This window comes from Pantherophis guttatus, chromosome 2 (genome assembly GCF_059756535.1).
Source record: "Pantherophis guttatus breed Tessera chromosome 2, ASM5975653v1, whole genome shotgun sequence".
Lineage (NCBI taxonomy): Eukaryota > Metazoa > Chordata > Lepidosauria > Squamata > Colubridae > Pantherophis > Pantherophis guttatus.
Genome location: NC_142064.1, coordinates 89,617,845 through 89,643,597, shown reverse-complemented (window position 1 = coordinate 89,643,597; position 25,753 = coordinate 89,617,845). Strand labels below are relative to the sequence as shown.

At 43.9% G+C, this 25,753-nt stretch overlaps 1 protein-coding gene across 1 annotated transcript; it reads left to right on the top strand.

The window, feature by feature from the left end:
* The first annotated feature begins 1,071 nt into the window (after positions 1-1,071).
* On the top strand, positions 1,072-6,289 carry LOC148115188 (uncharacterized). Its single transcript, XM_087886373.1, has 10 exons — positions 1,072-1,162; positions 1,372-1,459; positions 1,610-1,683; positions 1,815-1,878; positions 1,979-2,034; positions 2,248-2,311; positions 2,412-2,474; positions 2,634-3,041; positions 3,347-3,415; positions 3,778-6,289. The coding sequence occupies exons 3-8, from the start codon at positions 1,616-1,618 to the stop codon at positions 2,832-2,834; spliced, it is 516 nt and encodes a 171-aa protein (XP_087742499.1). The 5' UTR covers positions 1,072-1,162; positions 1,372-1,459; positions 1,610-1,615; the 3' UTR covers positions 2,835-3,041; positions 3,347-3,415; positions 3,778-6,289.
* The last annotated feature ends 19,464 nt before the right edge of the window (positions 6,290-25,753 follow it).

The following is a 25,753-nucleotide window of genomic DNA, read 5'->3' as shown; positions in this document are numbered from 1 at the left end:
TGCTGGAAGTGTAAGAAGACAAAGGGACCTTCTATCATTTATGATGGACATGCCAGGCAGCAAAGAAATTTTGGTCTAACATCAAAAAATGGTTGGAACAAATAACAGAAACACAGATAGATAAAGAACCAGAAAAGTTTTCACTAGGAATTTTTAATAAATCATACCCTAAAGATATTAAATATCTCACAATTCACATACTAACAGCTGCAAGAATAATATATGCAAAAAACTGGAAACAAGAAAAAACGCCAAACGAAACAGATTTAATAGAAAAAATTCTAAATGCGCTGAAATGGACAGGTTAACCAAAGAAATACAAGAAAGAGAAGAATCAGACTACTACAAAATATGGACTAAATGGTATAATTGGTTAAAAATTAGGAATAAACAAAAAATCTAGAGGGGAAATATTACCGGTATAGAAAACGTCATTTGACTAAGGAGCGGGGAAGAAATATATAACAAGCAGAATGTCACTTGGAAACAATGCTTAAGAAGGAAACATAATTTCTTTTTGTTTATATGTTGTATAAATGTTTGTTGTGTTTATGTCATGTTATTTTTTTTAATATTTATACTCTAATAAAAATTTAATTTAAAAAAAAAAAGATTGGGCAATCATTTATCTGAGATGGCCAAGTCCCTTGAGTAGGGACTTGGACTAAAAGTCGCTTCCTCCCTAGGAGGCCATGATTCCCTCTGTGCTTTGTGCCACAATGATGGGGCTTCTCTGTTGTTCGTGAACAGACAACTTCCCACAGGAAACCCAGAGGCCAAAGGCTACCGAGGGAGTCAGCCACCGGCCACTCCTAGATCCAGCTGAGCTGCCATCCTTGGGTAGGTATAAAAAATGGCTATTGTTTACCTGGTTGCCGAGGGAACGAGTTGCCCTGAAAAACCAGTAGCCACTGCACAGCTGCTCATTCTCCCTTCGTGCAGTGATAGGACGAGCACCTAGTTGGTCATGGCTGTGAGAAGGCTTTTCAGGGTAAGTGTGGACATCTCAGCTGCCAAGAAACTGGCAGCGGGGGAGCAAATCAACTCTTCTGACTGACATGTGTCTATTTCTCTTCTCTTAACAGAACATCTGGAAAAGGTGTTCGCACCTTTTCTGTTGCCTGAAGAGCAACATTGAAGACCTTCCTGTGCCTCCTGACAGGTACCACCCTCTTCTCCTTAAACCCTGGCTATGGTGGGGCAACCTTGATGGCCTGCAGAGTCTGTAAGAGGCTCTCCCCAAAATGGCTTCCTGTCTAGAAGGGGCTTCAGGGGCCAAAAGATGGGCAGGCTGACTGGCTAGGTTGAGAAAGGAGAGGGTCAGCTAGATGAATGTTCTTTGACATGGCACCTTCTTCTTCTTTTGGTCAGCACCGAAGAGGCACAGGAACCGGATGACCAGCAGGGAGAATGGGAGACACATCATGTGTCTGATGGAGACGTCTCTTCCTTGCCTGGGGTAAGGATGCTTCTGCAACATGGGCAGTGGGGGTTCATACTTCAAAACTGGGTGGGGGAAGGGAAGAACTTGGGGGGAACCTGGCCAGCCTAGGAAACTGAAGAAGATCCCCTTGTTTCATACCTTCAATGAAACCATTGTTACTTGCAGGTTGTGATGGGTGGTCCTGCTACCGCCCGGAGTCCCAGGAAGGAAGATGTCCGGCCAGCTCTCATTTCCAGGAGGTTAGTGTTCTCAGCTGAGGGATTCTGAGGAGAAGGGCTAGAAGAAAGGTTTGCAGAGGGGAGGCATCTCTACCCTCTGCCTGCACTTTTACTAAAAGAAGAAGGACTCAAGCCCTTCGTTCTCTCCCCAGAAATGAGAGGATGCCGAAGTGGACACCGCGGCTGACTACAATTTGGGAGACCTGCACTGAGTCGGTAAGGCCAGAGTAGCTCCTCCCTATGGTAATGGCAGAGGCTCTGTCTCTGTGCATTTGTTAACATGCCAATAGACGGAATATTTGCCTTCTTATTTCAGGATCCATCGGACGTGGAGGAGGGAGGTGCAGGAGGAGACAGTGCCTGTCTTTCAGGGTAGGTAACACTTTGGAGGGTGAAACTTTAGCAGAAGGGAGGCATCTTTGCCTCTGCTTCTGCTAAAGGAAGAAGGACTCAGGGCAATTTCACCGGCAGGCCAAGCCCCTTGGCAGGCCACCTGCAAGGGTTCTTACAGCTTCCACATGACCACTCTTGCAAAAGGGCCCATGGCTACTTTTGATCTTTGGCCCCTTTGTTTTCTCCCCACAGAGAGGAAAGGCAAGAGCACTGGAGGCCGCGGCTGTCCACCAGTTTGGAGACCTGCACTGAGTTGGTAAGGCCTGGACACATCCTGCCCACGTGAAAAGAAGAAGCCCTGTCTCTGTGGATTTCTTGATATCCCAACAGACGGCATCTTTGGCTTTTTATTTCAGGAACCACAAGACCAACCAGTGCAGGGGGAGATCTCTCCTGACCTGGAGAAAACATCTTCAGAGGTAAGAAAATGTTGGCTATGGGAAGTGGGAGAAATTGGGCTATACATCCTTCTAAGCTTAAGGCTAGGAAAGGCTCTCTTGCTGTTGGCCCATAGGGCCATAGGAATCTTATTGGGACACAGAAAGTTGAGGATTTAGCAACCTTAGTATCATTTGCAGGATTCGCTGACAGTCCTGGCGGGCTCCAGGACCAGCAGCCTCTGGGATTTGGACCTCGACTCCCTTGCTGACCTTCTGGAGGAGGAATCTGAGGATAGCTGGGACCAGGATGCGGAGGCTTCTTCCAGTCCATGGATAAGAAAGACAAAGGCTTTTCGGTTGGGGTGGTCTGGTGGGATCGGTCCCTTTGCCACAAAGTAGCAGGGACTGGTGTCCTAAATGGGAAATGTAATCCCCATTCAATAGGCCCTCTTTTAGAAATCCTGATTTTTTTTTCTCTGATGGCTAAAGAGGAATGACTGTCGTTCACAGGATTCTCCAGAGGAGGGGGAAGACACCCTGGAGGATCTCAGCAGCCTGGAAGAGGACATCCTGGACTCCCTGGACCGCCTTCTTCAATGAGAAGAGGTATCTATTTTACCTTCCTCACGGGTCAATGCCTTGCCTGGCGAAGCTCAATGAAGCAATGAGCTATGCTGTGCCGGGCCATTTAGGTCAGACAGGTCATAGTCGAGGGTGCTGACACAACATGGTCCACTGGAGAAGGAAATGGCAACCCTCTCCAGTATCCTTAGTAAGAAAACCCCAGGAAAAGTATCAAAGGGCTACCATGCTAGAAGATGAGCCCCTCAGATCGGAAGAGCGGAGGGCAATTACAAGTAGCTCCAAAAGAGCAAAGTGGTCCTAATAATAGCCTTTGATTCCTCCCCCAGATGCTTCCTCAGATTCGTCTCCAGAGGTCAGCTTGGAGGAGGAGGAACCAGCCCCAGCCACCTCAGGAGGTGAGTTGGTCAATGGCTCTGAGTAGCCTGCTGAGAATGATTTGGCTGAAACAACAGCTGCAGCAGGGCAGCCCTGAGATTTCAGGTGGGGAAAGCACCCAGCTGGTTAGTGAGGAGGAGGAGGAACTGTCTTCTGCACCTGAACCAGGAACACTTAGGGCAGAGAAAAGGCAGGAGCAGCAAAGGTCAGCCCGATTACTTGCGAGGCGCCAGTCTCGCCATTCTTGATGGGATGCACCCGAAGCTGGCTACTTAGCGCAGCAGACAGACAGCGGTGATGCTGGGAACGTGTTCATGAGCAGGGGGTTGGACAAGAAGACTTTCAAGGTCCCTTCCAACTCTGTTATTCTGTCTGCCTCTAGGACGGCTTCAGCAACGGAGGGTATTGTTGTGGTCTGCCACCAACCTGCGGAGCTGGCAGCCGAGTCGGACAGTGAGGAGGCGGTGGAAGAACACGGGCCAGTCCTGGAGGCTGGGGAAGGCCCGGATGAGGGCTCTGCGTCGGAGGCAGAGATGGGGCGAGGACCATCTGGGAGTGATGTGCAGACTCTGGCCGGGTGCTTCTGTCTGGGCCTATTACGGCCACCACTCAACCCTTGCACATGACCATCGGGTCTCATGAGGACCCTATTCAGTTTTATTTTACCTCCGGCCTGCATTTTCTCGTGGTTTTGGGCTTGGCTTGGCTCAGGAAACCAGACCCGCAGATCTATTGTTCCCAGAACTTCATCTCTTTTCCGAGCCTGCAATGTGTGGACCACACCCACCACGACTGCCCCATTGATTTGATTCTGGATGATCCACTCCCATTGGGGCATTTGTATTCGATGTCGGACCCTGAGTTGGTTGTGTTACGGGACTTTGTGGACAAAAATCTTGCTCAGGATTTTATCTGGCCCTCATCGCCATTGTCTGCCCCGGTCCTGTTCGTGAAAAAAAATACTGGAGACTTGCGGCTTTGTTGTAACTCCCGCAAGCTAAACGCCATCATAGCGCGCATCCAGTGTCCTCTGCCCCTTATTCCTGAACTCTTGGAACTACTTCTGGAGGCTACTGTCTTCACTAAATAGGACTTGCGAGGAACTTATAATCTTCTTCGGATCCGTCCCAAGGATGAATGGAAGACGGCGTTTGGCACTCCTTAAGGACATTTTGAGTATACTGTACGGTCATGCCGTTTGGGCTGACCAATGCTCCTGCCATCTTCCAACATTTCATGAATGACATTTTTAGGGACCTCTTGGACAAGTTTGTCGTAATTTATTTAGACAACATTCTCATCTATTCTCCTTCCCAGAAGACCCACCAACAGCACCTCTGCCTGCTCCTGCAACATCTTCGGGAGCATCATCTGTATGCTAAACTGGAGAAATGCCAGTTTTTCCAGTCCACCATTGAGCTCCTGGGGCATTGAATCTCTCCCGAGGGCATTGCCATGGAGCCGAGCAAGGTGGAGTCTTTGCGTAGTTGGCAACCTCCTTGGTGACTGAAGGACCACTGTCTAGTGCCTCCTTGGGTTCGCCAACTACTATCGGACCTTTATCCCAAGCTTTGCTGCCAGGATCATGCCTCTCACTCGGCTTCTGCAGAAAAAGTCCAATTTCGGTTGGGTACCCCCGAGCAACAGGCACTCCAGGCCTTGAAACAGGCCTTCATGAAGGAGCCTATCTTGAAGCATCTTGACCCCCACCATTTGTTTGTGGTAGAAGCAGATGCATCGGGTGTTGCTGTTGCTGCGGTCTTGCTACAGGCTCGCGCATCTGGCGGTACCCTCTTCCCTTGTGCAAAGTTACTACAGACCACCCAGAAACTGAACCAATGGTAGATTCAGTGGTCCCTCTTCTTTGCAAGGTTCAATTTCAGCATTACGTACATCCTTAGTGGTCACAACCAAAGGGTGGATGCGCTCTCGCGGAAACCGGAGTATTCCCACATCGAAGACCCGCTTCTGCTCCAGACAGTGTTGCCTGTAGAGTCTTTCTCCGTGGTTTAGGAACCAGTTGATTTACGGGCTCAGATACAGGAAGCTCAGCGGCATGATGCTTACATGGAGCAACGGAAGAAAGAGGTAGGGCCCGCCTCTCCATGGACGTTTCATGAGGAACTCTTGCGGTACCGAGACAGGCTCTAGCTGCTGGTGGGGCCGCTCTGGGGACTTATCTTGCCGCAGTGCCATGATAATCCTGCAGCGGGGCACTTTGGCCTCTTTAAGACACTGAATCTAGTTTCTTGCACTTTTGGTGGCCCCGATTGAGACACAATGTCCAGGCTTATGTCACGTCTTGTGTTCACTGCCGACAGGCCAGGTCGGCAATGGGAGCCGCTTCAGGCCTGTTCCAGCCATTGCCACAGTGCCACATGACAGAAATGAACCACCCGAGTATGAGGTCGCCAGCATTCGGGACTCCTGGTGGGTAAAAGGACGGTTCAAGTATCTAATTGAGTGGAAGGGATATGGACTGGAGGACTTTACTTGAGAGAATGTGACGTCTGTGCATGCACCTATCTTGGTGAAAGCAGTCCATGACCTCTTCCAGTCACAGCTGCATCTGGATCGTCAGACCTGGGGGAATGGCCCTGCGGTGAGCGATAGTGTTGTGGTCCGCCAGCAGCCTGCGGAACTGGCAGCGGAGTTGGACAGTGAGGAGGCTGAGGAAAAACATGGGCCTGTCCTGGAGGCTGGGGAAGGCCCAGATGAGGGCTCTGCGTCAGAGGCAGAGCTGGGGCCATGGCCATCTGGGAGTGATGTGCGGACTCCGGAGCCTCCAGAGCAGTGGTTCTCAACTTTCCTAATGCCGCGACCCTTTCATACAGTTCCTCATGTTATGGTGACCCCCAACCAGGGGTGGGTTCTAAAATTTTTTACTACCGGTTCTGTGGGTGTGGCTTATTTTGTGGGCATGGCTTGGAGGTCATGTAACTGGGTGGGCGTGGCTAGCTGGTCATGTGACCGGGTGGCCATTGCTATATGTGTATAGGGACTACTCAGAGGGCTGAAAAAAGTCATTTCTGACAGGTCCTTGCACTTTTGACTGGTCCTCACACTTATGACCATCCTCACATTTATGCCCATGCAGCATTCTTAACAACCATGTCACTCATTTCACAACTGCTTCTCTTCACCATGGTGACAAAAAGTGTAAAATATGAGGATAGTCGTAAATTCGAGGACTGGTCAAAAGTGCGAGGACCAGTCAAAAATAACTTTTTCAGACCTCTGAGTAGTCCATGTGCACAAAAGGACTACCCAGAGGGCTGAAAAAAGTGATTTCTGACAGGTCCTCGCACTTTTGACCGGACTTCGCACTTATGACTGGTCATCATTTATGCCCATTGTAGCATTCTTAACAACCATGTCACTCATTTCACAACTGCTTCTCTTCACCATGGTGACAAGATAGGGCAAAAACATAAAATGTGAGACAGTCGTAAGTTCGAAAACTGGTCAAAAGTGCGAGGACCAGTCAAAAATAACTTTTTCAGCCCTCTGAGTAGTCCATGTGCACAAAAGGACTACCCAGAGGGCTGAAAAAAGTGATTTCTGACAGGTCCTCGCACTTTTGACCGGACTTCGCACTTATGACTGGTCATCATTTATGCCCATTGTAGCATTCTTAACAACCATGTCACTCATTTCACAACTGCTTCTCTTCACCCTGGTGACAAGATAGGGCAAAAGCATAAAATGTGAGGACAGTCGTAAGTTCGAAAACTGGTCAAAAGTGTGAGGACCAGTTAAAAATAACTTTTTCAGCCCTCTGAGTAGTCCATGTGCACAAAAGGACTACCCAGAGGGCTGAAAAAAGTGATTTCTGACAGGTCCTCGCACTTTTGACCGGACTTCGCACTTATGACTGGTCATCATTTATGCCCATTGTAGCATTCTTAACAACCATGTCACTCATTTCACAACTGCTTCTCCTCACCATGATGACAAGATAGGGCAAAAATGTAAAATGTGAGGACAGGCGTATTTCGAGGACTGGTCAAAAGTGCGAGGACCAGTCAAAAATAACTTTTTCAGCCCTCTGAATAGTCCATATGCATAAAAGGATACAGGAATAGAGAGGAATGAAGGAAGGGAAGGGAAATTAGAGTAGGAGTGAGGGTAAGAGAGGGAGGAAGAGAGGAGGGGAAGGAGAAAGGAAGAGGAAGTAGGGAGGAGAAGAAGGGGGGAAGAGAAAGTAAGAAGGAAAGAAAAGAGAGAGGTGGTAGGTTTGAGGAGAAAGATTGGTGTACAATAAAAAAGATGAAAGGGAAGAAAACCAACCCCAAACAAATATAAAGATATTAAGATAAAGAATGAATTGTTAAACTTTAAAGAATAAAAGATCAAATCAATTAATTATATTTACCAATAATAATAAACCCAATAATTTCCCCCGTATATTCCTCCAAACCACAACTTAACCATTTCTGCTTTCAACACAATATGCAATTAATAGTATCTCAATTATTACAATTCCCTAGTTATATAGAGCTTTTTTTCTTTTGTGTTTTAAAATCTTGAACCTCCTCTTTTGCCCTAAATTTCCCATTGTTTGCAGTTTTGCACCTACCTTTTTTGGTGAGGAAAAAGAAAAAGAAATCTCTCTCTGCCTCATTTTGTCACGTTGCAGCAAAGACCCTGCTTTAATTTCAGTTTTGCTTTTTCAGCATAGCTAGGGGAAAAATAATATGCTCCAGCAATTTACCTCTTTGCAGCTAGCTAGCAACAGAGCCCTCCGCAAAACAGCTGAGAGCAAATCAGCTGAGAGTCGGGAGGCTGATCAAACCAACTGATGGTAATTAACCTATGCTGAAGCTGAAAGGGGCTGTTTTTTCTATTTTTGCAGGCACCGGTCTACTCATTTGTTTTCTTTTAACACTGATCAGCTGTAGGGTGGCCCTTTGAAGCCCCGCAGCAAGAATTTAAACAGTTTTTTTCCCTCTAGCCATTAGCTGGGACTCAGGAGGCAGCAATAGATTGGGAGTGGGCGGGGTAAGCGACCGGCAACTGGCGATCCAACAGAGGCAGAGGGTGAGGGTGAGTGAAGGCGTGGGGGGACCGAGAGAGGGCTTTGGTGACCCCTGTGAAATGGCCGTTCGACCCCCCAAAGGGGTCACGAACCCCAGGTTGAGGACCGCTGCTCCAGAGGCTGACAGCAGAGAGGCAGAGGAAGAAGAAAAGCCGTTCCTAGTGCATGCATGAGAAGAGCTGCAAGAAGGCACGAGCAGCTAAAGCAAAAAGGATGACTCGGGAGCAGGGCCAAGAGATGATTGGCCTCTCCCATAAGGCTTAAAAGACCAGCAACGGCTCTTAGGCTCTTTGTCAAAAAACAACGTTGATAGATTTGTTTCTTGTCTTGCTGCATATATTTCTTGTTGCCATCTTCTGCTTCTGAACTTTTGCCAAGAAAAGCCTTTGGCAGGTTGCCTAATAAGACCAAGGTTGGTGATAAGGCTGAAGAATTGTGTTGTGAAGAATTGGTCTTAAATTAGTTTGGACTACCCTGAGAATGAGTTAATTCTCATCTGTTCTAATAAAGTCTGTTTGTTTCAAACAGTTTGGGTCTGATAATACTTACTTGGGCCTGGGTCACAACAGGTATGGAGATGGAGGGCAGAATCACCCCCACCTAAAAAGCCCTGCATGGAGCTGCTTTCCCCTGGAATGGATGTCTTTTTGTTGTTTTTTCTAGCTACGTTTGTTTTTCACTGCTGTATGAGAGACAGTGTAATAGTACTGTTACCATATGCAATTGGACATGCTATAGGACCATGATGGCGAACCTATGGCACGCGTGCCACAGGTGGCACATGGAACCATATCTTGGGCATGCCAGCGTGCCCTAGTTTAGCTCCAGCGCGCATGCGCGCACTGGCCAGCTGATTTTCAGGCCTTGGGGAAGGCCATTTTCTACCTCCCCAGGTTCCTAGAAAGGCTCTGGAGCCTGGGGAGGTTGAAAAACATCATTTTCTGTTCCAACGGAAGTTGAGAAATGGGACCTCCGGGAGGGTGGGGAAGGCCGTTTTCGCCCTCCCCAGGCTCCTAGAAATCTCTGCAGCCCTGGGAGGGCCCACCATGCCAAAAGAGGGCAGAATACAGGGGGGGTCGTGCACACATGCGTGCGGGTGGGGCGCATTGAAATGTGACTGATGGCACACACATGCGCAACTCCTCCACACTCCCCCCACTTTTGGGACATGATGGCAAAAAGGTTCGCCATCACTGCTATAGGATATCTTACTTGAGTAGGGGGCTGGACTAGAAGACCTCCAAGATCTCTTCCAGCTCTATTCTGGTTGATTGATGGATTGATTGAAGTAGCCCAGTTGTTATGAGAAATTGGCTTCTCCATTACTTTTGCTTGCCAGAAAGACGCAAAAGCCGATCACATGACCCTGGGAGACTGCAACCCTCATAAAGAGGAGTCAGTTGCCCAGAGGAACAGAAAGAAACATTGAATAGACCAATCTCCAAAACCAAATTTGGAATGGCAATGAAAAAACAAAAAAGTAATAAATCCCCAGGCCCCGATGGATTACCGATAGAACTATATAAAAATAGGATAGAACAAACTGGAGAACTTATGTTAGAAATATTTAATGAAGTATTGCAAGGGACAAAAACACCCAAATCCTGGTCAGAAGCTCTAATTACATTGATTCATAAGGAGGATTCAGATCCACAACTAATACAAAATTACAGACCTATCTCTCTACTGAATTCCGATTATAAATTATTTATGTCAATTATTGCAGATAGACTAAAAGTGATTCTGAACAAACACATACATTTGGACCAAAGTGGTTTTCTCCCAGGACGGCAAATCAAAAATAATACACGGATGATAGTAGATATATTAGAGTATTATGAGGTACATGCAGGGAAACAATTTTCACTGGTTTTCCTTGATGCGCAAAAGGCCTTTGACAATTTGAACTGGAACTTCATGACACAATTAATACAGAAATTGGACTATGGACAAAAAGTTGGACAAATGATTGGGAAAATTTATTCAACACAGACCGCAAAGGCATTGGTTAATCAGGATATGACAAAAGGCTTTGAAATAGCAAAAGGAGTAAGACAAGGCTGCCCACTCTCCCCACTTCTTTTTATTCTACCACTGGAGCCATTTTTAAATAAAATTAGGGAAGATAAGGAAATAAAGGGCCTGAGAATTAAAAGTGAGGAATACAAAGTCCAGGCATATGCAGACGATATGGTCTTTATAATTGAGGAACCTTTAGAATCTGGCCCCAAACTGATTAGAAAAATAGAAGAATTTGGTGAAGTAGCAGGCTTAAAAATTAATAAGAATAAATCGAAATTACTAACTAAAAATCTTACAAAAAACCAGGAGACAGAATTAGAAAGGATTATGAATATCCAAGCAACAAAAAAAATTAAATATTTGGGAATCTGGTTCACGGCAAGAAGTTCCTCAATTAAAAAAGAAAACTACGATAAATTAACTGAGCAAATTAGGAAAGATTTGGAAAACTGGACAAAGTTGGAGGTTTCATGGATAGGAAGAGTGGCAGTAATAAAAATGAATATCTTGCCAAAAATGTTATTCCTCTTACAGACTATTCCGATAAAAATGGGGAACAATTTTTTCGACTTATTAAATAGATTGACTACAAATTTTATTTGGCAAGGAAAGAAGCCTAGAATTAGGTTAAAAGTATTACAAGATACCAGAAAGAGCGAGGAGAAGCCGCCCTCCCAGATTGGGAGACCTACTATCAAACAGCAGGATTAGTTTGGATAAAGGAGTGGATGGAATTGGAAAATAAAAGGCTGCTAACATTAGAAGGACATGATCTAACTATAGGGTGGCACTCATATTTGTGGGGAGGAAAACAAAATATTTATGGATGCTTTAGAAGGCACACAATTAGGCATTCTTTACTAATAATTTGGAATAAAATTAAAAAACAGCATTATATACAAATCCCGTCTTGGATTTCCCCAGAGGAAACTTTAACATATCCAAATTTAGTAGACTGGACAAAATTAACTAGGTATAGAGACATAATAACTAAGAGGGGAATATAAAAAACTAGAAACGAATTGGAACTGGACTTAGGAAGAGAAGTGCCATGGTGGACATATCTACAGATAAACTCAAAGTACACAGAGGATATTAAAAAAAGATTCGATTAGAAGAAACAGAATTAGATAAAATTATACTAGGGAATGATTGAAAACTAATAAGTAGACTATACAAGTTTCTAATTCGGTATAAAATGGAAGAGGAAACGGTGAAAGACACGATGATCAAATGGGCACAAAACTTTAACCATGTGATAGAATTAGAGAAGTGGGAGAGGATGTGGAAAACGAACATGAAACTAACAATTGCGACGGCATACAAGGAAAACCAGATGAAAATGTTTTATAGATGGCACCTCCCACCGGCCAGAATTGCGAAAATGTTCCCTACCAACTCCCCCAAATGTTGGAAGTGCAAGACTGGCTACGGAACATACTATCATCAATGGTGGACCTGTACGATGGCACAAAAATTCTGGAAGAAAATCAAAACTTGGATAGTAGAAATAATTCAGAACCCAATAGAGGGGAAAATCGGAACAATTTCTGTTAGGAATCTCAATAGACAATTATACTAAAGAAATACAGTACCTAATATTGCATATATTGACTGCAGCACGTATTGTATACGCACAATATTGGAAGAAGGAAACACTACCAACGGAAGAGGATTTAATTAAAAAAATTCTAGAATGGGCAGAATTAGATAAATTAACTAAAGAAATCAAAGTATGATAAGGTTTGGAGTAGATGGTATGAATGGTTGAAACATAAGGAAATAAGTTAAATGAATGAAGAAAGGAGGGGGAAAATGTGTATGATCTTTTGTTAGTAAAGAAGAAATGATATAAAGTAGAAAATGAACGTCAAATAAGTATATACTTACATATTTGTAAATATTGATGTATAGAAAGAGCAGACCGCTGTGTATAGCTGAAAGAAAGGTAATATTTTTCTTTTTTGTGTTACTTTTTGTTGTATGTATATGTTTGATTTTTAATCTGTTTTTAATGTGTTTAAAATAAAAAACTTTTAAAAAAAAGATGAGTTAGTTGCCAAGCCTCTGAATATAGATCACGTGACCATGGGGATGCTACGATGGTCGTTACATGTGAAAAAAGGTCATAAGTCCATTTTTTCAGTGACTTCAAGAAGATCTGTCCATGGAACATTGTGATGGTAGGCACATAAAGCACAGTAGAACTTCTATCCTGGCATAAACTTTGTATTCTTCCAGAAAAAGGAATTTTACAGACCAGTACTCAGGTTACAGTGTCTCATAGGCTATAATTTCATGCAAGTAATGCTAAGTTGTTGCTACAATACAAACACCAGCATATATAATAAGATAAACAAATGAGACAACTAAAATGGCAGGGAAAGTGCATGTCTTAACCTGGCACGAACATTTGAAAATTTTCTGTATAATTTCTCCTTCCGACGGGATTTTATCTGTTTTCCAATTTTGTGCAAATACAATTCTAGCCGCTGTTATTATATGAATAATCAAATATCTATCTTCTTTACTGTAATTCTCTGGTAAAATTCCCAGTAAGAATATCTCTGGCTTTAACTCTATATGTTGCTGCAACATTCCCTCTAATCATGTTTGTATTTTCACCCAATAATGTTTTGCTTCTTTACACAACCAGGGGGGAAGAAGAGAGGAGTGGGGGAAGGGAAGGGGAAGTAGGAAAGCGAAGGAGAGGAAGAAAGAAGAAAGGAGGAGGAGAAGGAGGAAGGAAGAGAAGGGAAGGAGAAGAAGAAAGGTTGGAATAAAAGTAAAGGGTAAAAGAGCAGCCCCGAAAAAGTAAAAAGTAAAAATTAAAAGCGAAAGTTAAAAAATAAGGTGACTGTACATATAAATGTGTTTATGAGAAATAAAAATAAAAAACTTTTTTAAAAAAATAACTGGCACAAAGAATTTCTATGCATGGCGATTTCAATTCAACTGTAAACAAAAAATTTTACCACAAGTGAATGGTGACGTAGCATACCTTGCTTGGATATTGTCCTCTCAGGAACCTTGTTAATTGGTACATTTTCAATTGAAAAGGAAAAGTTGATTCAAGTTTACTAAGAATTGAGAATATAAGAGTAGCACAAAAGTTCATTCTCTACTTTACTCACAAGAGTTTCTCAGAAACTCAAAATTGTCTCCCCTCTTCTTTGTTCCTCAGTATCACCATCTCAATGTCTATGTCTCTTGTTGTCCATACTGTCTTGAATCACTTGGAACAACAGGGGACATATGCGAGACTGTTATTTGTGGATTATAGCTCTGCCTTTAACACCATTTTACCCAACAGGTTGTTTTTTAAAAAGTCCAATTTGGGTATAAATCAGAGGATTTGTTTGTGGATAAGGGATTTTCTGACAGGTAGGCCACAGTCAGTAAGGATGGGATCTCACCGTTCCTCTACTCTGATATTAAGCACAGGACCTCTCATGGACTATGAATGCTAACATGCTTGTGAAGAAGGCACAGAAGAGGCTGTACTTCCTGAGAATGTTCAGGAAGATAAATCTATCTCAGCATCTACTTCTGTCCTACAATCGCAGCACCATTGAGGGTATCTTGACAAGAATGGGAGGGTATCGTCCCATTCTTGCATTGTATGGGAGCAGCTCTGTAGCGGACAAAAAAGCTCTACAGAGAATCATTAAAACTGCCCAGAATATCATTGGACTCCAGCTACCAGCCCTGGACGACATCTTCGAATCTCACTGTTTGAGAAAGTTGCATAACATTCTCAGAGACTCTTCCCATCCTGCTTACAACCTTTTTGGACGGTTGCCTTCTGGCAGAAGATACAGAACAATTAAAACTCGGACCACATGTTTTCTGAATAGTTTTGATCCCAGAGCTATAATTGCACTCAACCCTGAACTAAAGCAGGGGTCTCCAACCTTGGCTCCTTTAAGTCTGGAGGACTTCAACTCCCAGAATTCCCCAGCCAGCAAAACTGGCTGGGGAATTCTGGGAGTTGAAGTCCTCCAGGCTTAAAGGAGCCAAGGTTGAAGACCCCTGAACTAAAGGGCCACCATCAGTGAGCTGTTGGAGAGTATTACTTGGTCCGTTGTGTGGATGTTTGGGTGGTTTAGGGGTGGAGAATTGTGGTGGGTGGGAGTCTGTTTGGGGATTGTTATGTGTGTTGGACCAGGTCTTTGGGTGTTAACTGAATTTCGTTGTATGGGTATACTTTGAATACACGTACAACGGCAATCAAGTTATTTATTTATGTATTTATTTAAATGGGAAGGAAGATCCTGTTTAATTCCTCTGTCTGATGGTCAATCAGACTGACCTTCTCTATTAGGAATCATAAACCCACCTGTTGAAATAACGCCCCCCAAAATGTTATTGGCACATGCTCACTATAAAGAGCTTCTATCTAGCTAGGGCAATTCTGAGGCCAATTTATACCTTTTTTTTCTTTCCCCACTTCCCAACTAAAAGCAATTGGGGGGATTATTTATTATATATTCAAGGAGCACTGATGATGTTTTTCAATAAACATCTTAAACAAAATAACTAACCTGGGTCCTTTTTGGGAATATGCACTTACTTATGAAAGAAAGGTTCTATATTTACCATATAAGAATAGACTGGAAGGTAAAACCCTGAATAGACATTGATCAGAGGCCATAAAAGTCACCTAGAAGTGGAATTTAACAGAATAACAGAGTTGGAAGGGACCTTGGAGGTCTTCTAGTCCAACCCCCTGCTCAAGCAGGAGACCCTGTACCATTTCAGACAAATGGCTGTCCAATCTCTTCTTTAAAACCTCCAAATTGCCTACTGAGATAGAATCAAGGTCAAGTGGCCTTCCAGGTGTTATTTATTTTCACTCCTTTTCTTTGTCTATCTTAAACAATTCTCACTTTCCCACGCTGCAGTAATCTTCTTCCTCCAGTAGGTGGCTCTCCTGCTCCAAGTCCATTAAACAGCGACAACAGCGACAAGTCCATTAAAAACCGACAAGCAGATACCGGCTGGTTTTCATGGAGCTTGCAGACCACCGAGATTTCCAACTTGGAAGACAAAGCCGTGGAAGAGGAGCTCTGTCCTAAATGGGGAGAAAACACGTTCCTCAGAGGTAAGCAGGTTTTGGCAATGGGGACAATGGAGGCCATGCCGTAAGTCCTGATGAGGAAGGGGAGAAATGGTGCAATATAGCCTCCTAAGTTTAAGGTTTCCAAAGGCCCTCCTGCTGTTGGCTTTAACTATCTGATTGAGATTCAGGAAGCTTAGGATTTAGCAACCATAGTGTCATTTGCAGGACTCCATGATATTCCTGGTGGGCTCCAGGATCAGCAGCTTGGAGGAAGTAAACTCCCTTGCTGACCTTCTGGATGAGGAGTCAGAGGGAAGCTGGGACCAGGATGCAGTGGCTTCCAAGGCCAGCGTTTCTTCCAGTCCATGGGTAAGAAAGACAAAGTGTTTTCTGTTGGGGAGGGATGGACGCCCTCTGGTCAGTTCTCCTAAACTAGTGAACTGTGCTGGAGTGCAGTGGGTTCTGGAGCCAGCGCAGAGCTGCCTAGTCTTATGTTGGGCAGTGAATATGGCAGTACCAACAGGAACAGTTAATTTGGTCATGGCTGTCAGGAGGCTTTTCAAAGTAAGTGTGGCCATCTCAGCAGCCATGAAACTGGCAGTAGGAGAAAAAGTCATGCTTCCCAACGCTTCTGACTGACTCACATCTATTTGCCTTCTCTTCACAGCTCATCTGGAAAAGATGCTGAGTGATTCCTGTTGCATTAAGGATGACGCGGAGGACCTTCCTGGGCCTCCTGACAGGTACCACAGCCTTCTCCTTAAACTCTCGGCATGGTGGGGGACCATTGATGGACTGTAAGAGAATCTGTAAGAGCCTCTCCCCAAGATGGCTTCCTGTCTCAAAGGGCTTGTGGGGGCAAAAGATGGGCAGGCTGACTGGCCTGTCTTAGAAAGGGGAGGCTGTGGTAGATGGATGTTCTTTGACATGTCACCTTCTTCTTTTGCTCAGGTCTGACAAGGTACAGGTCCATGGTGAGCAGCACAGCTGCTCCCCTCATGGAGACGCATCTTCATCTAGAGAGGTAAGGACAATTTTGCAACATGCCCAGTGGGGCTTCATGCCTCAAAACTGTGTGGGGGAATCTGGTCGGTCTAGCGAATTCAAGCAGAGCCCGTTGGATTCATGGGGATATGTTGCCAAGAACTTTGAACTTTATACATTCAAATGAACAATTATTACTTTCAGGTTTTGATGGGTGTTCGTGTCACCATCAGGAGCCCCAGGAAGGAAGATGTGAGGCCTGTTCACAATTTGTGGAGGTATGCATTCTCTCAAACCTCCACGGAGGCCGCGCCTCTCCACTGAATCGGTAAGGCCTGAACATCTCCTCACCATGCTAATGGCCCTGTCTCTGCGGATTTGTTAATATACCAAAAGAAAGAATATTTGCATTGCTATTTTAGGATCCATTGGAGGAATCCCTTCCAGCAGAGAGCCAGAGAGAGGTGGAGATTCCCTATCTATCCAGGTAGGTAGCACTTCGAAGGGAGAAGACCCCGCTGGTTCACAAGGGGCTTTGGAGGAAAAGATGGACAGGGTGAGTGACTCATCTTGGAAAGGGGAAGCTGAGCTAGCTTGATTCCTTAAACATCTCACCTGGACTCTAACGGGGGAAGGCCAGGACACAGAAGAGGAGCTCTTTCCTAATGGGGAGAAAAACACCTTCCTCAGAGATAAGATTTTGGCAATGGGGCCGAAGAAGGCTATGCCATAAGTCCTGATGGTGGAGGGAAGATATTGTGCAATATTTCACCTTAACCTTAAGGCTTCCAAAGGTCCTCTTGCTGTCGGCACATAGGGGTTGTATGCACCCTATGCGTTAGCCATCTTAATGAGATGCAAAGAGCTTTGGATTTAGGCTCCATCCTGTCATTTGCAGGATTCCATGACAGTCCTGGTGGGCTCCAGGATCAGCAGCCTGGAGGATGTGGACTCCCTTGCTGACCTTCTGGTTGAGGAGTCTGAGGGAAGCTGGGAGGATGCTGCAGCGGCTTCTGATGCTAGCGATTCCTCCAGTCCCTGGGTAAGAAAGACAATGTGTTTTCTGATGGGGAGGGATGGAGGTCCTCTATTCACTTCTCCTAAACTGATTGAACTGTGCTGGAGCACTCTGGGAAATGGAGCTAGGTGACACCTGGCCCTTGGGACAACATACTTAGGTTAACTATATGCACCCAAGTGCATATAGTTTGCTGCAATTGGTTCCTTTGCCAAAAATCAACAGGGAAGGTGCATGGCAGTGGACCAAATGAATGTGACCCACCCTGGTTATGCCTTTCCTTTTTGGGTCTCATCCTTTCCAGCACCCTGCTGCTTCATGGCAGGGCTTTAACAGGCAAAGAGTAGAGAGCCTACTTTTCTGTGGGAGAGGTGGGCTGGAAGTGAGGATTGCTTTTTAAATGCACAGGTTATGCAGCAAGAGAAGCATTGGGTTTTTTTTTTTTTTTTTTTTATTTGTTTTTAATTTGATTTATATGCCGCCCTTCTCCGGAGACTCAGGGCAGCTTATAACGCGTTTGATCAGGCATCCCCATTCAATAGGCCCTCTTTTAGGAACGCCACGTTTCTTTTGCCCCGATGCCTAAAGAGGAACTATTGTCATTCACGGGATTCTCCCAAAGAAGTGGAAGTCACCCTAGAAGATCTCAGCAGCCTGGAAGAGGACTCCCTGGACTCCACTCTCTAATTCAAAGAGGTATCTATTTCAGGTTCTTCATGGATCACCGCATTGTCATGTCGAAAAATCTTGTGCAACTCAATGAAGCAATGAGCCATGCTGTGCAGGGTTACCCAAGACAGACAGTTCATAGTGGAGGGTCCTAACACAAGGTGACCCTGTGGAGAAGGAAGTGGCAACCCTCTCCAGTATCCTCACTAAATAAACCCAATGAAAGGTATCAAAAGCCTACAAGCTATGATGCCAGAAAATGACCCCCTCAGATTGGAAGGTGCCTAATATGCTAACTGGGAAGACCAGAGGGGAATTAGAAGAAACTCCAGAAAGAGCAGAATTCTGCAATTGATCTGAGAACAGGTAGGGCAGGGAAAAGGCGGGAGCAGTGAAGTTCAGTCCGATTACTTGTGAGATGTAAATCTCGCCCTTCTTGATGGGCTGCACCAGAAGTTGGCTGGACTAGAAGACCTCCACGGTCCCCTCCAACCAGGGCCGGATTTTCCTATAGGCTAACTAGGCTTCAGCCTAGGGCCTCAAGATCAAGAGGGGCCTACACAGTGGTGGGATTCTGGGGTTTCTAGGGGGTTCGGCCGAGCCCTTTGTTAAATTGCTGGCTCCCCCGCCCCTCGCCTCCCACCCGCGCGGCGCCAGCCTACCGTAGCCAGGGGTGGGCAATTGTGGCTCTTTTACAACCTGTGGACTTCAACTTCCAGAATTCCTGAGACAGCTTGGCTGTCTGAGGAATTCTGGGAGTTGAAGGCCACAGGTTGTAAAAGAGCCACAACTGCCCACCCCTTCCCTAGCCTGAGTTCCGCTGTCTGGGATCCACGTGGGCTGCCACGTGGTTCCCCACCGGCTCTGGATGCAAGAGAGCAGGATGGAGAAAGCCGCTTCCACGCCTTCACTCACCCTCACTCTCTGCTCTGTTGGGTTGCCGGCCGTTCGCTTACCCCCCACTCCCTATCTATTGCTGCCTCCGGTGGCTAGAGGGAAAAAAAACTTCAAATTCTTGCCGCGGGGCTTCAAAGGGCTGCCCTAAAGCCAGTGCTGCAGCCGAACCCTTTGTTAAATTGCTGGCTTGCCCCGCCCCTCCGCACCACTATTTATTGCCAATAAATAGTGGTGGGCGAGGGGCGGGGGAGCCAGCAATTTAACAAAGGGTTCGGTGTTTTTTTTGTAATTTTATTGGCCCCCGGAGCTTCAGCATAGGCTAATTAGCCCTTGCTTAGATCGGCTCCCGACCCCCAGCTGATTTGCTCTCAGCTGTTTTGCTCACGGATCTGCTCCTTGCTTGCAAAGAGTGCTGATTTTTTCCCCCCTAGCTATATTGAAAAACGAAAGAGAAAGTAAAGCAGGCTGTTGGCTTTGCACGTTGGAAAATTAGGCAGGCAGATTTCTTTTTCCTCACCAAAAAAGGTAGGTGCAAACAACATGAAATTTAGGGAAAAAGAGGAGATTTTAAAATACAAAAGAAAAAAAGCTCTATTTAACTAGGGAATTGTAATAATTGAGATACTATTAATTGTATATTGTGTTGAAAGCAGAAATGGTTAAGTTGTGGTTTGGAGGAATATATGGGGGAAATTATTTGGTTTATTATTATTGGTAAATATAATTAATTGATTTGTAAGAAATTGGATTGCCTGGAAATAATTGGAATATTCATGTTCATATTGATTAATATACAAAAAAGGTAGTTTTATAACTAATTGATTTATATTAAAAAGTTGAATTCATATTAAACAACTGTAATATTACATAATTAACCAATGTGAGGATGGATATAAAAATAGATGACAATGGGAAGGGGTATAATATAGAATAGAAGGGAAAAATTGAATTTGATTAAGATTAGAGATGAGGATGAGGGTAATATTGGTTCTTTACAAAAATAGATGAGGAATAAATATGGCAAAAAGGAAATATAGAAATTGTAAATTTAATTGAAATGACTAAACACTGTTTAAATTTCTGAACCGGCCAAATACTCTGTTCAAAGGAAATACACTGTATGTTTGTATGTGTGTTTCTAATTATTGTTATTTATTCATATTTGTTCTCTTTTATTCTTTAAAGTTTAACAATTCATTCTTTATCTTAATATCTTTATATTTGTTTGGGGTTGGCTTTCTTCCCTTTCATCTTTTTTATTGTACAGCAATCTTTCTTCTCAAACCTACCACCTCTCTTTTCTTTCCTTCTTACTTTCTCTTCCTCCCCCTCTTCTTCTCCTCCCTACTTCCTCTTCCTTTCTCCTTCCCCTCCTCTCTTCCTCCCTCTCTCTCCTACTCTAATTTCCCTTCCCTTCCTTCATCCCTCTCTATTGCTGTATCCTTTTATGCATATGGACTACTCAGAGGGCTGAAAAAGTTATTTCTGACTGGTCCTCGCACTTTTGACCAGTCCTCGAACTTACGACTGTCCTCACATTTTACGTTTTTGCCCTATCTTGTCACCATGGTGAAGAAAAGCAGTTGTGAAATGAGTGACATGGTTGTTAAGAAAGCTGCACGGGCATAAATGTGAGGATGGTCATAAGTGTGAGGACCGGTCAAAAGTGCGAGGCCCAGTCAGAAATGACTTTTTTCAGCCCTCTGGTTAGTCCTTTTGTGCATATGGACTACTCAGAGGGCTGAAAAAGTTATTTTTGACTGGTCCTCGCACTTTTGACCAGTCCTCAAACTTACGACTGTCCTCACATTTTACGTTTTTGCCCTATCTTGTCACCATGGTGAAGAAAAGCAGTTGTGAAATGAGTGACATGGTTGTTAAGAATGCTGCACGGGCATAAATGTGAGGATGGTCATAAGTGTGAGGACCGGTCAAAAGTGCGAGGCCCAGTCAGAAATGACTTTTTTCAGCCCTCTGAAAAAAGTCTATGCACATAACCACACCCACCCGGTCACATGATTGCCAAGCCACACCTCCAACTAAGCCACGCCCACAGAACCTGTTGTTAAATAATTGAATCCCACCACTGGTGAAAGGGCCTCATAAGTGGAATAGCCTAGGGCCTCTTTTCATCTAAACCCGGCCATGCCTCCAACTCTGTTATTCTGTCTGCCTATAGGACGGCTTCAGCAAGGGAGGGATGGAGATGGAGGGCAGAATCACCCCCACCTACAAAGCCCTGCACGGAGCTTCTTTTCCCTGGATGGGGATGGGTGGATGTCTTTTTGTTGTTTTCCTTTTTCTTATTGTTATTGTTGTTGCTGATCTTGTTCTTGTTAGTTCTGAGATTTTTTTCAATTTGTTATCATTTGATCTATATTGTTAATGCTAAAAAATAAAAGCAACACTTAAATAAAGTTGTTCATTGACCACAATTATTTTCCTTTAGCTATCAATGTAGCATTCAGTGGGTAGAATGATCAATAACTGTATAACGTTGTATACAATAACACTACAAAAACACTTTATATACACTAATTTATATTTAGGCCTATTGTCATTTCACTTTTCTTAGGGACAGGATGGACTTTAGAACCTACAACTCTCAATGACGGAGAGCAGCTACCATATTAGATAATTAGATAAATGGCAAAAACCATGGCTACTGCATATAAGGAAAATCTGTATAAAATGTTTTATAGGTGGCAATTGCCACCGGCAAGGCTAGCAAAAATGTTCAACACCATGTTCGCCAAACGTTGGAAATGCAATCAGACTCTAGGTACTTATTATCATACAGTATGTGGTAGACATGTAGGAAAGGAATATTGGATGAAAATACATACATGGTTGGAAAAGATGATTAAGCAGCATATGGATTTAAAACCAGAAATATTTTTGTTAGGTATAATACCGAAAAGCTATGACATATTGCAAAAATGAGAACACCCCATCTGATGAAAATATAATTTAGAAAATATTGGATTGTGTAGAGATGGATAGATTGACATTGAAAATAAAAGATAAAGGAGATTCAGAGTATTATTTAATGTGAAATAGGTTCTTATCAATGGTTAGAGATAAGAGGTAGACATTAGATGAAGAAAGAGCATTACTATATTCAAGTAAAATATGAATGTTGTATATAACTATAAGTCTGCTAATATCAATAGATAACCTGGCACGAAGAATTTCCATGCATGGCGATTTCAATTAAACTGTAAACAAAATTTCTACTGCAAATGAATGGCAATGTAGGATATCTTGCTTCAATATTGTCCTCTCAGGAACCTTGTTAATTGGTACTACATTTTCAATTGAAAATGGTTGCTTCAAGTTTACTTCAAGAATGCTTCAAGAAGTGAGAACATAAGAGGACCACAAAAGTTCACTCTTCTGCATTACTCACAATTGTTTCCCAGAAACTCAGGAATATAATTTGTTTTACTTTGGGTGTAGAGTATGCACTGAGCTGAATATTATTTCCTTAGGCTCTCCGGCACTTGAGAAATCATTAAATAATGATCCGAAGATGTGGAAAACTGAACTCAGTACCCTCTGCATGAAAATATGCTCTGCCATTTCTTTTCTTAAATGGAGCACCCAGAACTTCTGAAGGCAAATCATTCCACTGGTAAATAGTGCTAGCTGTTAGGAAGTTTCTCCTTAGTTCTAGGTTCCCTCTCTCCTTGATTAGTTTCCCTCCATTGTTCCTTGTCTTGCCTTCTGGTGCTTTGGAAAATAGCTTTACTCACCATAGTTTCTCAGAAACTCCAAATGGTCTCCCCTCTTTTTTGTGCCTCAGTATCACCATCTAAATGGGAAAGAAAATCCTCTTGAATTCCTCTGTCTGATGGTCAGACTGACCTTCTCTATTAGGAATCATAAACCCATCTGTTGAAATTGCGCCCCCAAAATGCTATTGGCACATGGTCACTAAGGAACTCTGGCAACTTCTATCTGCACAAAAACACCAAACAAAGCAACAAAACAGTAAAATATGCAATATGCAAAAGGAGGTTTCTAAAACTGCTAATCTGTGGCCCTTCCTGCCTTGGTTCCTCAGTGTGCACACAATGAAGAAAAGCAGGAGGGGGAGCATCCCTTCTCTTCCTCTAACGATGGCATCGCTCCTCTACCGCAGAGGGAAGGAACGTTTTGCCATACGGCCGCTGGGGAGGTCATGCCTGAAGTCTGACTGGGGCTGGGGAGGAAATCTCTCCCGGGGAGCCTGGCCAGGCCGGCAACCTCAAGAAGAAGAGCCCCTTGGATTGCAGCTAGACTTTTGGTGGCGCAATATTGGAAGAAGGAAGATTGGCCTACTATTGAAGAATGGACATTAAAAGTAGCGAATTTGGCAGAAATGGCGAAGATTTCGGCATATTTGAAAGATCACTCACAAGAAAGATATATATCGGAATGGAGAAGATGGATTGATTATATTCAAAACAAATATCGGACTAAAAGTATCAAATAGCTTATGAATGAATAGAAAAATTAAGAGTATTGATGCTTAGTTAGTAAAAGGGGAGTTAAATTGTGAAGGGGGGGATAGGAATCCTTAGTTTATTAGCTTAGTTTAGCATATGATTGTCAATTGTATACCCTGCATTTTGTTCTGGGAAGTTCGGGGGAGGGGCGGTGGGGGGGGATAAGGAAGGGAGGGAGGGATGGGGAAATACTTGTAATTTTTTTTTCCTTTTTCTGTAAAACTGTTTAATAAAAAAAAAGTCAAACATACAATAAATTTGGAAAAATGGGAAACGTTTTGGCAAGTAAAGATAAAATTAACAAGAGCAGTGGCGTACAAGGAAAACCAACTGAAAATGTTTTATAGGTGGCACATAGGTCTCCAACCAGACTGGCAAAAATACAGCCCAAAAATAGCCCGATCTGCTGGAAGTGTAAGAAGACAAAGGGACCTTCTATCATTTATGATGGACATGCCAGGCAGCAAAGAAATTTTGGTCTAACATCAAAAAATGGTTGGAACAAATAACAGAAACACAGATAGATAAAGAACCAGAAAAGTTTTCACTAGGAATTTTTAATAAATCATACCCTAAAGATATTAAATATCTCACAATTCACATACTAACAGCTGCAAGAATAATATATGCAAAAAACTGGAAACAAGAAAAAACGCCAAACGAAACAGATTTAATAGAAAAAATTCTAAATGCGCTGAAATGGACAGGTTAACCAAAGAAATACAAGAAAGAGAAGAATCAGACTACTACAAAATATGGACTAAATGGTATAATTGGTTAAAAATTAGGAATAAACAAAAAATCTAGAGGGGAAATATTACCGGTATAGAAAACGTCATTAGACTAAGGAGAGGGGAAGAAATATATAACAAGCAGAATGTCACTTGGAAACAATGCTTAAGAAGGAAACATAATTTCTTTTTGTTTATATGTTGTATAAATGTTTGTTGTGTTTATGTCATGTTATTTTTTTTAATATTTATACTCTAATAAAAACTTAATTTAAAAAAAAAAAAGATTGGGCAATCATTTATCTGAGATGGCCAAGTCCCTTGGGTAGGGACTTGGACTAAAAGTCGCTTCCTCCCTAGGAGGCCATGATTCCCTCTGTGCTTTGTGCCACAATGATGGGGCTTCTCTGTTGTTCGTGAACAGACAACTTCCCACAGGAAACCCAGAGGCCAAAGGCTACCGAGGGAGTCAGCCACCGGCCACTCCTAGATCCAGCTGAGCTGCCATCCTTGGGTAGGTATAAAAAATGGCTATTGTTTACCTGGTTGCCGAGGGAACGAGTTGCCCTGAAAAACCAGTAGCCACTGCACAGCTGCTCATTCTCCCTTCGTGCAGTGATAGGACGAGCACCTAGTTGGTCATGGCTGTGAGAAGGCTTTTCAGGGTAAGTGTGGCCATCTCAGCTGCCAAGAAACTGGCAGCGGGGGAGCAAATCAACTCTTCTGACTGACATGTGTCTATTTCTCTTCTCTTAACAGAACATCTGGAAAAGGTGTTCGCACCTTTTCTGTTGCCTGAAGAGCAACATTGAAGACCTTCCTGTGCCTCCTGACAGGTACCACCCTCTTCTCCTTAAACCCTGGCTATGGTGGGGCAACCTTGATGGCCTGCAGAGTCTGTAAGAGGCTCTCCCCAAAATGGCTTCCTGTCTAGAAGGGGCTTCAGGGGCCAAAAGATGGGCAGGCTGACTGGCTAGGTTGAGAAAGGAGAGGGTCAGCTAGATGAATGTTCTTTGACATGGCACCTTCTTCTTCTTTTGGTCAGCACCGAAGAGGCACAGGAACCGGATGACCAGCAGGGAGAATGGGAGACACATCATGTGTCTGATGGAGACGTCTCTTCCTTGCCTGGGGTAAGGATGCTTCTGCAACATGGGCAGTGGGGGTTCATACTTCAAAACTGGGTGGGGGAAGGGAAGAACTTGGGGGGAACCTGGCCAGCCTAGGAAACTGAAGAAGATCCCCTTGTTTCATACCTTCAATGAAACCATTGTTACTTGCAGGTTGTGATGGGTGGTCCTGCTACCGCCCGGAGTCCCAGGAAGGAAGATGTCCGGCCAGCTCTCATTTCCAGGAGGTTAGTGTTCTCAGCTGAGGGATTCTGAGGAGAAGGGCTAGAAGAAAGGTTTGCAGAGGGGAGGCATCTCTACCCTCTGCCTGCACTTTT